The 12,216-nt window shown below is 44.6% G+C and overlaps 1 protein-coding gene across 1 annotated transcript in view; it reads right to left on the reverse strand.

Annotated features, from left to right (window-relative positions):
* Nucleotides 1–7,068, reverse strand: part of KPNA4 (karyopherin subunit alpha 4) — a 24,468-nt gene extending 17,400 nt beyond the window's left edge. The window contains exon 1 of the mRNA XM_018553972.1: nt 6,914–7,068. Within this exon, the coding sequence (XP_018409474.1) occupies nt 6,914–6,982 (69 nt within the window). The 5' untranslated portion in view covers nt 6,983–7,068. The remainder of the gene's footprint in view (nt 1–6,913) is intronic.
* Between the last annotated feature and the right edge of the window lie 5,148 nt (nt 7,069–12,216).

The raw sequence follows: 12,216 nt of genomic DNA on the forward strand, positions 1-12,216 counted from the left end.
ATGGTCCTTAGGGTTTTACTTTAAAGACACACCTTCACACGGTCCAATTAGGAAAAATGAAAAAGGGGTCTATGAATAAACAATTTACAGAGCCATCTGTCCTGCAATTCTCTGAACATTTGCTCTGTGAGAAAAGAGGCAAAAATGAACGTTCTCAGTATATTTCCTTTCTAGATCGACTGAAATATACCACTTTATGGAGCTGAAGACTGAGATTTAGGCCCGGGTCACACCAGGGCAGTTCGGCAACCCTGATTTGCCTCTCCAGTCTCCCATGTGGAGTTGTTTGGTAGGCAGAGCTTAATGTTGACACACTAGTTTCCCCATTAGGTTCGTCTCCCCTCAACTTGACAGTGGGCAAAGCCTAATGGGTGATGCCGAGAGCCTAGTTCCCCATCAGGTCTGCCTTATTTCTGTTCGACAGCATATTCCAATGGGTGGATTCCATAGCTGCTATAGTGCTGTGTCTAGTGGCTATGGAATCTGCCCACTGCCATCAAAAGGAAGGCAGTCCTGATGAGGAACTAGTCTCAGCATCACCCATCAGGCTCCACCCACTGCCAATGTTCAGCCACACATTACTGCTTGATAATATGCTGGCAGTCTGCATCCTAGAACCAAGGAAGCTTTGTGGCTGACCACATCCTGGCAACCAGCGACAGAACAAACATGCCCTTTATTACATGGCAGCCCCCACTTTAGGCACCCTAGCCTGTCTCTGTGTGCCAACTTAGAACTGGTCTTTTTCCAGTGTCCTTATTTACAAACCGGGGGTAATGCTTTTTTAATTTGTCACAGCCATAGCAACACATTGGGGTAGTTATTTGCACCAATTTGACAATCTGTTGCATGTGTTTTAACGGAACAGTCACAAGGCCTTCATAAATGAGACGCAGAACTTTCTAATATAAAATAATAATAAATATATAATATAAATCCTGTATAATAATAATACTGCGATAGCACAAAGTGCTGCAAATGCTTTACTGAATTTCCCTGAGTGTCACTAAGAGCCACAGATATCCACTCACTAGTGACAATATTAACAGCCAACACACTATAAAAAAATGTGACATATATCATACTTACTGCAGCGCTCACAGACCGCTCTCTTCCAACATATATACACAAGAAGGCTGCCAACACGTTTACAATTCCCGAAAGACGAAAACCATTACAATATCATCAAAGCATACAAAATGACAACAGCCCAACAATACAAAAAAAACAAACTACACAACTTGTATTCATGCCAAAAATCTGCATCTCCTCTAAAAAAACTAATGGATCTACCCGAGGAAAATACAGAAAGCTGGAGGGAACTTGCTAGGGGAAAATAATGTCATTGCCTACAGTTTACAGATGTTTGTAGCAAGCACTACACGGTCAGGTGGAAACTGGAGATTCTGGATAACATCTTCACTTCAAACATTTGCATTTTTGAAAACTGTAATAGAATTTAACTTTATACCTCAGACAGGAAATGGACTTATTCTATAAATAAAACTTGAAATATCATTCTATATGGTGTTATTCTGGAAATGCATAGTTATTTGTTCAATGTTCCTCAGCATGCAAGGCATGGCTAAGCTACTAAGCTGTCAACCTGACTACGTCACAGTGAGTCAGAGGATTCTCAACACCACAGAAAAGACATGCATGTTAGATGAGATCACAGGAACATTTAGCATTACCAAATGTCATCATTTACCTAGAACAATGTTCTTAAAGTACAAAAGACCATAATGAAGTCCCTGGATAGTTACATGGCAGCATACAAAATCTCCTCTCCTCCCCCGCCCCCATCTGCTAAGAATTTTGGGACCAGCCCCTTCAACAAAAGTTAAGACTTTTGCTGAACGGGAATCGGGAGATCCACACTGCTCGAATTTTGTCTTAGTCAGCAGGGCTCGGCCATAATTCGGGCAGACTATGTCCAGCTTTAGGAAGGAGGTGAACAATACAAAGGAAGGGGTCATTCTCTATAACGCCATTATTATTACTTCTAGAATGTGAATGTCTCTACAAATAAAAGCTAAAACATGGTTGCCTTGTTCATGTACCGTTGTATACTTTCAGAAAATGAAGAATTTCCAGCCGATAGGGTCCCCTTATCTACAGTCTATTATCAGTCAGCACACAGCCCAAAGAACTGAAATGTGCCAAAGAGACTGGAACAAAAAACATCGCAAGCAGGAAATCTACAACCTTAAGTCTGTATGGGAACGGTCAATAACTTGTGTAGGGCTGCAGCCAACTAATCAATAAGAATAGTTGTCAACTATTATCATTATCGATTAGATGGTTGGATCTCCTAGCTCTCCTCCACGCTGGGAGGAGGGCACAGCAAGCAGTTTGAAATGGCCATTAGCAGGCTGGCTATTGCAGCCGCTACCTGCTGTATTTACATTCAGCTGTCATTCCCTGGCTGAAGCTATTCAAGCGTCATGTGCTTACAATACAATTACTGTATAAAAAAAGTCTTAAAAAGTCACTTTTGGTTTCGGCATGACACATTCTGCTGCAGGAGGTGCGTTGCAGTGCCATTCATTTCAATGAACCCCAAAGTGTGATCGCCCGCACTGGAATGCACAGTCCCGCAATGCTGTGCGATTGCAACAAATTGTGCATGCAGATGTATTCTGAATTAAACTTTGTGACACTGCGTTTGAGTATTTTAAATTAAGGATGGGGTTTCATTTATCAGATTAATAATAATAAAAAAAAAATAAAAAATAAAAAATCGGCCAAGTAATTGATTCTGAATATAATCATTAGTTGCAGCCCTAAACGTGTTCCATACATTTTGCTCACCTGTCCTCATTTTAGAACATTTGACTTACTGCTCCTGAGTACGCAGATGTGTGAAAACAAAAAAATAAATGGGCAAATTAGTAACACCGCATTGTTTATTCCACAACGTGGCTTGCAATATACGTGCCAATGAAGCCTTTCCATTTTCATTACTCACCTTATTTTGGACTCAGTTACATCACTGGTTCTATGTCATTCTCTATGTCATGGCTGGTGGCAGGGTACAGTACATAGCTTCCTGAAACCATTACAGCACCCTGTCTCAGTACTCCTTTCAAGAGCCCTTATACAAGCAGTGTGCAAATATAAAAATGCCTTGATCAATGGTTGTCAGCCTAGAGGAGTGGGCATTCCTAGGCAGGCTGCATTTGCAAGCAGGCGACCCTAGGTAGCACCAACATGTGTTTAAGGGACTGAAATCCAATAAATGACTGGCGGGCCAAGCAGATGAGGAATGAGCTAGATGTTGCCGGACATCCTCCAGCCAGGAAACGAGGCGGGCTCCGACTTGTTTCAGCTTCTAATGCACAATGTGAGAAGCTCAGCGTGCAGTGACATCAGGGTAAGCAATTTCCTGTGCAAGACTGAAGACAAGGCTGGAGGTATAACTGTTTGTTATAATACCACTAAGTGGAAGCAACTGGTAACAGCAGCAACTCAGCCACGAAGTGGTAGGCCACGTAAAATGACAGAGCGGGGTCAGCGCATGCTGAAGCGCACAGTGCACAGAAGTCGCCAACTATCTTCAGAGTCAATAGCCACAGACCTCCAAACTTCACGTGGCCTTCAGATTGGCACAACAGAGCTTCATGAAATGGGTTTCCATGGCCGAGCAGCTGCATCCAAGCCTTACATCACCAAGTGCAATGCAAAGCGTCGGATGCAATGGTGTAAAGCACGCCACCACTGGACTCTAGAGAAGTGGGGACGTGTTCTCTGGAGTGACGAATGACGGTTCTCTGTCAGGCAATCTGATGGACGTGTCTGGATTTGGCGGTTGCCAGGAGAACGGTACTTGCCTGACCGCATTGTGCCAAGTGTAAAGTTTGATGGAGGGGGGATTATGGTGTGGGTTTGTTTTTCATGGGTTGGGCTTGGCCCCTTAGTTCCAGTGAAGGGAACTCTTAAGGCATCAGCATACCAAGACATCTTGGACAATTTCATGCTCCCAACAGTGCACAAGGCAAGGTCCATAAAGACATGGATGAGCGAGTTTGAGGTGGAGGAACTTGACTGACCTGCACAGAGTCCTGACCTCAACCCGATAGAACACCTTTGGGATGAATTAGAGCGGAGAATGCGAGCCAGGCCTTCTCATCCAACATCAGTACCTGACCTCACAAATGCGCTTCTGGAAGAATGGTCAAACATTCCCATAGACACACTCCTAAACCTTGTGGACGCCTTCCCAGAAGAGATGAAGCTGTTATAGCGGCAAAGGGTGGGACAACTCAATATTGAACCTTACGGACTAAGACTGGGATGCCATTAAAGTTCATGTGCGTGTAAAGGCAGGCATCCCAATACTTCTGGCAATATAGTGTATCTAAAAGCTAAACAATTTCTTTCAGTCATAAGTATGGAAAAAGTAAAAACCGTCAGGATTATATGGCCTTGCGCGTCTCTGCTGGGTACAGTCACCCTGTCATTGTCACCAGGACAGACCGTGTTGGGAAATGTATGAATTTTGAGTCACCCCAATTCACATGGGAACTATCTGTGCACTCCTGTGCCCTCACTTTGTAGAAATTTCCTGACACTTCCTGTTTTATATAATAGACAGAAATTGAGAAGCTCAACTCCCACACATCCACTCCGCTAATGGAACCTCAGTGCCAGATAAACATTCTAAGACTTAAATCCAAGAGTCCACAGAAAACTGGCAGTGGAAACAGGGTCAGTCCAGTAATTTTATTTATTGGCATTTATATAGTGCCAACAATTCTCGAAATGCTTTACTCAGTGCACTTTCAAATCAGGCCCTGCCCTCAAGGAGCTTACAATCCAAGGTCCCTATCGCACATGTTCGGACCAATTTAGACGGAAGCCAATTAACATTCCAACATAATTTATTCCCAGAAAAAGCATAAAACCGGTCAAGCTTTTAACGCATTTCGTCCCCACAACTGGGTCACGAAGCTACTACTAAGGCTCAGTTATGGGGCCAAAATACGTCAAAAGTTTGTTATTGACCGTTTTATCGCTTTTTCAGGAATAAGTTGATATTACTGGAGTCATCCCGTTTTAAGTCCAAGTTTTCTATGGACTTCCTGTTTTGTCCATGGGACAGGAAATGAAGAAAAGCTCCCAAGTAGATGTAAAAACAAAAAAACCCGACAAGTGTTTTAAACACCAAAAGGGGTTAGTTCACCTTTTCACAAAAAAATAAAAAGTGAACTCAACACCATGTGCTAGTTATCTGTAATGATGACATGTGCTAGTTATCTGTAATGATGACATGCGCCTGGTGTCAAAATGGTGTGGGAACTAGAAAAAAAAAAAAAACTCGATTACACAGCCTCAGAGAGTCCACAGCACCATAATGGTTACAATGGGGAGCAGTGATTGGCCAGTGTAGCTGTGTGACCAGCGAAAACCTCTCCTGAGCTTTAATTCTTCCAGGACACCATCCTAGAAGAAAGATGATTTCCATTGTTGAGCACAGTCGTGGGGCTCCCCACTGCAACCATTACATTGCTATGCAGCCCCCGGGTCTGGGTAGTAAACTTTTCAAGTTCCCAGGATTGCCCTACTGGCTGGTGTAGGGACCAGGAGGAGGTCGTTAGAGGCTAGTGCACCTTTTTATTTGTTCAACCAACCCTTCAACTCCGGGATCTATAAAAACAAAATGCCCTTGCAGTGAACCACAAGAGTTCAAGGGAAACTAAACTCAGGAATTCAATCTTAAAAATGCATTCAAGTACCTTAACTATTAACAAAAATGTGTCTTATGTATCACTCAGCTCTAGATCCTCCAATCATCTCTGAATTGGTGCCGACACCACCCTTCCTTCTGGAGGGGGGCTACTTTTCTTCCCCATGGTCCCTGTGTGTGTTGTACAGTAGTCACCACTCCAAGATTACTCCTGCGATGGACTACAATCTCATTTTCAGTTTACATATTTGTATTGAGATTGTAGTCCATCAGAGGAGCGATGGCTTCTTTACAACACACACACACACAGGGACCATGGGGAACAAAAGTAGCCCCCCTCCAGGACAGTGTCAGCACCAATTCAGAGATGATTGGAGGATCTACAGCCCAGTGATACACCAATAAGATACATTTTGTGTTAATAACTAAAAAAGGTACCTGAATGCATTTTTAAGATTTAACTCTTGAGTTTAGTGTCACTTTAAATACTCAAAGAAGCCTAGAGGTATAATGTGCCATACTTTGCATATTCCTCACCCCGAGACGTTGCGGGCCCTCGTCATTCTCACATACAATGATATTGGCCCAACATTGAACTTGATGGCATCAATGTGACTGCAAACAGGAGCATCTTACAGAAGAGGCCTTAAAGGGGCTATCATACAAGTGAAGGGAACCTACCACAGCGAGGGGTATAAGGTAGGTATCCCTCCACATCACCCTGGCAATGGGCAGGCACTGAGATTGTTTTAAAGACCAGCATTCAGCTGCAACCATTCCCTAGCCGCATCCAAACAAACGCTGGCTATGGATATACTTGACTCCTCCGCAGACACACAGTCTGATCCCAGACATCGATGGCTGATGCCTCCCCGGGGGTGGATGTGACTCTTAGAACCCCCCCCCGATGATCTATTCGGACACAAACAGAGGGTGAGATCATATGCTGCACCTGCGCCCACCCCGAGGTTACTCATGACACAGGGAGTCCCCGGGGCCGCTCTACACTCATCCGCCGGCCGTACTACATGGATCGGTATGGAGGAGAGACTGGCGGGGAAGCGGGATCCGCCCTGACGTGGAAAGGATTGGGCCTCGCTGCACTCCAGGCCCGGGCACAGCGACGTCACAGCCGGGCCCAGGAAGCGCAGAGGGCCGGATGTGTGTGCCGGTATCCCCGAGCCGAGCTCAGATGGGGGTAAAAGGAAGAGGAAGGGTGACTACCTCTAAGTCGCGGCCTTTGTTCTTGAAGTTCTTCAGCCGCTGGTTGTCCAGCTTGTCGTTGTCAGCCATGATGGGAGCGCCGGAGCCTCTCGCCCGTCTGTGTCCGAGTGTGAGTTGAGGGGATCGCTTATGGACACCGATAAGGCTCCACCCGGGAAGGGGAAGCACCGCTTACACCGAAGCTCGCCGCTGATTCACAGGCACCGCCGGCCCCGCACTTCAAAGCCGCTCGTCTGGGCGGAATGCCGGTAACAAGAAAGCCTCGAGCTGGGAGATATGACCACGCCTACAGGCAGGGTTCCCCGACGCCGATTGGCGGCTGCTTGACCCCGGGGAGGGGGGCCGGATTGCGCAAGACTTCCGGTGGCTCTTTGCTCCCCCAACCACTGTGAGCGCTCTTACTGCGACACCCAAAAGAACGCGGGAGGATGGCGCAGCTGGAAGCTTGAACGTCGTGCGCCACATCCGGAGGTGGCGTGACGTAAGAATGTTGCGTTGCTGTGTTTGGTACCGTACATGGATACGGGCATGCACTAAGCAGCAGGGACTGTTTTGGCCTGTGGTTATTTCCTGTTAGGTGGGGACTATACGGGGTGTACACAGGCAGCGGAGGATTTGTTGCCAAGACGCACTTGTCAGCCATTAGTGTGATGTACGGCGCCCTCAGCTGGTGAGAAGCTGTACTGCGGGTGTGCCTGTTATAGGTGAACTTCTTTGGGAGGGAATGTGAACAAACGGTACGAGTGTTCGGACATTAACGAATCCGTGAACTTTAAAACAAAGTACATGTTTTAATCTCTTCTACCCTTACCTAAACCATGCCACTGTCCCTGCAATAGAGAGGCACGGTTCTGCTTTGTTTACATCCGGTGCAGCAATACTCCCTCTGCTGGCTGCACGTGGTTAGTACAGCCCCATAGACGTCTATGGGCCATTTCCCCCTTCGATCTCCCTCAGAATAGATCTGCACAGCATGAGGGTTGGATCAGTCAGGTCAGGGGAGCATGAGGGTTGGATCAGTCAGGTCAGGGGAGGGGGCAAAAAAGTGTTTACAGTGCACTTAGCACTACATAAAATCCAGTGTGTGCTCATTGGGCAGCTACCATTCCCCAGATTAAAACCAAAGTGAACATTAAAGTTGACCTCCTTTTACTAAAAATCACATCAGTATTCAGCTCTGCATGCTGCTATGAAATCATCTTATATTCATTAGTCAATCATATTTTTCTTTTACTTACAATTATAGCTTTTCCACTTCCTGGTCCACTTTGGCACAAATTACAGGTGAAACTCGAATAATTAGAATATTGTGTAAAGTTCATTTATTTCATTAATGCAACTTAAAAGGTGAAACTAATATATGAGATAGACTCATTACATGCAAAGCAAGATAATTCAAGCCGTGATTTGTCATAATTGTGATGATTATGGCTTACAGCCCATGAAAACCCCAAGAACTCCAAATCCACAACCTCAAAAAAGTAGATTATTACATGCAATCAATAAAACAAGGATTGTACATAGAACAATATCGGACCTCTGAAAAGTACAAGCATGCATATGTACTCAGTACTTGGTTTGGGCCCCTTTTGCAGCACTTACTGCAATTACTTTTGCACGATATTCTAATTATTCGAGTTTCACCTGTATGTTATGTGCCAAAGTGTTGCATCCTGGGAAGGTTTCATCAGCAGAGCATAGATCTCGATAGAGGGAGGCCGGTGGATGTGGTATTTCTGGATTTTTCCAAAGCATTTGACACTGTACCACATAAAACCCCTACTACACAAGCCGAGATCGATGGGCATAGATGAAATGGTGTGTATATGGATAGAGAACTGGCTACAGGAACGTGTACAGAGAGTATCGATAAATGGCTCCTTTTCAGATTGGTCTAGGGTCATGAGCGGTGTGCCTCAGGGCTCTGTGTTAGGTCCTATGCTATTCAACCTGATTATTAATGATATCGGGGAGGGAGTGAATAGTCATGTTTCCGTGTTCACTGATGACACCAAAATCGGAAGGGTAATAGACACAGACTTAGACATTATAACACTACACAGGGACCTGGATAAAGTTGCAGAGTGGGCAAATATATGGCAAATGAGGTTCAATGTTGATAAATGTAAAGTTATGCACTTTGGAGGCAAAAATAGGCAAGCGGATTAGACATTAATGGGAACTCCAATAGGGAAATCACAAATGGAAAAAGATCTGGGGGTCGTAGACCACAGGTTGAATAATAGCTTGCAATGCCAGGCCGTGGTAAACAAAGCGAGCAGAGTACTATCTTGTATTAAAAAGGGAATGTACTGCAGAGACAATAATATAAGTTTGCCACTTAATAGATCGCTGGTTCGGCCTCATCTGGAGTATGCGGTCCAGTTTTGGTCACCTGTCCACAGGAAGGATGTCCTTGAACAGGAAGGATGTCCTTGAACTGGAGAGAGTCAAGAGAAGGGCAACCAAATTAGTTAAGGGGATGGAGGACCAAAGCTACGAGACAAGGTTACTAAATTTAAACATGTTTACTCTGGAAGTGAGGAGACTAAGGGGAGATATGATTTTCTTGTACAAGCTGTTCAATGGTGATAGCAACATCACTAATAAAGTTTTACGGTAACCTCCATAACAAAGACTAGAGGCCACCATCTAAAATTAGTGGAGAAAAAAATTCAAGCACAAGGGACGTAGGGGCTTCTTCACAGTAAGAGCGGTCAGGGTATGGAACTCTTTGCCGCAAGCGGTGATCTCAGCTAAGAATGTTGAATCGGTCAAAAAGCATTTGGACGATTTCCTCGGAGACCGCAACATACAGGGGTACAGGTACACTTAAGAAGAAGATGGCACATGGACTCATCCACACTTATACACATGTAGATTGACATGCGTACACTCTATAGGTTGGACTTGATGGACCCGTGTCTTTTTTCAACCACGGATACTATGTTACTATTGAAATCTTGTGTGTAATCTCATGAGATCTCAGGGAAAGGCATTTCCCTCCCCTGAGATGATGCACATGGTCACATGTGCCAGAGTTCCAGGAAGTAAAGGGAGGTATATTAATCTGCCCTCAGTAAAAAGGGCCACTGTGAGAAAAATGGGAAGGAAAGAAAAACAAGGCAAGCAAAGAATAAAAAGCCGGCAATTATTTATCTTTGTAGATTGTCATTACTAAACATTTTTAAAGGAGCCTTTATTATCATTTCAATGCTAATGGTAAAGTTCCTCCTTCAATTGGAAGTAAAAGATTTGTATAAAATGCCGTTTGGTAGGCTTTTTTTGGGCAGAAAAGATTGTGCAAGCCTCTTATGCCATAAAAACTTATTTCTACCATTCAGCGTTTTTTCTTTTTTATTTCTGTACCAATGCGCAGCTCAGTGTGCAGGCCCGGCATGCTGGAATTAAGTAACTACAGTGCACGATACTTACTTTATGTCGGCTAGCCAATCAAGAGAACTGGAAGAGAACTGAGCCAAACATGGAAATGATGAAGAGGGAGGATCATGGTGGTGGATGGGATCGGGTTGGCATGCGAGTCTGCTATAATGTGCTTGTATGCTACACACACTAGCACATTGTGGCTTAGAGCTCCTGTTTTTTTCACTGTCACTTTACTACTGCTTTGATTTAAAGCATCTAAATTTATTCTATAGGAATCAAAACAAAAGGTGTACCAAGTATTATAGTTCTTTTTCTTTAGAATGTAATTGCAGTATGAGTAGGAAAGCCTTCTGATACAGAAAAGGACCCTTGCAGTTGTGGGGACACAGTGGTCTCTCTGTAGAGGTCTGACATGCCCCCTACTGAATTAAAGGTATAGTTGCATAGTCCACCTTTTGGGGGGAAAAAATAAATAAATGTACCAATAATGATGAAGTAAAAACAATTTTGCATTCATGGCTGGTGGGTCAGACCAACAGTGTGCTGTGCATAGCTTCCTGAAAACAGACCAGCACCCTCTCAAGAGCCCTCAGCCTTGATGCAAGCGGTGGGCAGGTTCTTGGGCAGGGGAATGGTGTCAGTCAGAAGGTGCGGGTATTTGCATGCACACTGCCCTAATAATAATTGTGGGTAATGCCCACAAGTAATACTGAGCATCAATGGTTAAAAGAACTGAAATACAAACTGAAATAAATGATGCTGGACGTCCTCCAGGCAAGAAATGAAGCGAGCTGTATCTGACCTTTTGCGGCCTCGAACACACCCTATGAGAAGCTCAAAGTGTGCAGTGAAATCAGAGTAAGTAATCTCAGTATAGGAGATGTCGGTATAGAGAGCCAGCGTGTGACAGCTGCAGCTTCAGATTCCGACTCTTAAGTCTGTGACACACTGCATGTAAAGCCTTGTATAGCAAAGCAAAGCTGCAAGGCACTGACGTTCGCATGCAGTGTGTGAAAGCAGCGTGGCCAGATGAAAGACTGCATCTTCAGCCAATCAGCTTGCGCGTAACAACTCAATGGACTTCCCATCCTGAGGCACGAGCTGATTCGCTGAAGATGAATTTTTTTCGCAAGCTGACGTGCCAGAGTGAAAATCACAAGACACTGCACACGGAGGTCCGTGTGCCGTCACTGCGCGCTGCTTTGCGTACAGTGTCATGGCTTAAGTATTGGGAAGAGTATGTTTTACACTTCCAATACTTCTCCTTTAACATGAAAAATATACTGGGATCACTTTCACTGTTTTTCCATGTCATGCCTCTAAAGCTGGCCATACAACTTACAAACAACGCAAGACTTTTGTCTTGCGATGGTTTTAAGGTAATTAAAAAAACGTACGATCTGCCCATCTTGGACAGGCAGATCGTACTTGCGATCATCGCAAGCCCGCCCCCCTGAGGTGCGGGCTTCCGATGACTGCAATGCTGAACGGGCAGTGTGCGCTTAAGACAAAAGACGTGCGACGGTACAGTAGAAACGTTCGCACGCCTTCCATACATCTGCCAATTATCGTACGATCGCGGGATTTCCCGCGATTATCGTACGATAATCGGCAGGTGTATGGATTTCAATCTGGCTCATGAACATGGGAGTTAGATTGCAGCAAGTTCCAACCTCCCCACCTGTGGCTTTAGCAAAAACGGTATTTCTGAGACCTAATGAAAAAGATTATGACAAATATACTTCCACAAATACAAACCATTTTCATTCTAGGTTGTAATGCAGTAAAACAGGAAAGACACCAAGGAGCTGAATACTTTTGCAAGGCTGTGTGTGTGTATACAAAGTAGAAAAATGGACACCGGCACTCCAAGGCAGATCAAATACGTCTATTTATTCACATAGGTGTTGCATAGT

Source organism: Nanorana parkeri, unplaced genomic scaffold (assembly GCF_000935625.1).
Source record: "Nanorana parkeri isolate BGI_ZX_2015 unplaced genomic scaffold, ASM93562v1 scaffold136, whole genome shotgun sequence".
Taxonomy (NCBI): domain Eukaryota; kingdom Metazoa; phylum Chordata; class Amphibia; order Anura; family Dicroglossidae; genus Nanorana; species Nanorana parkeri.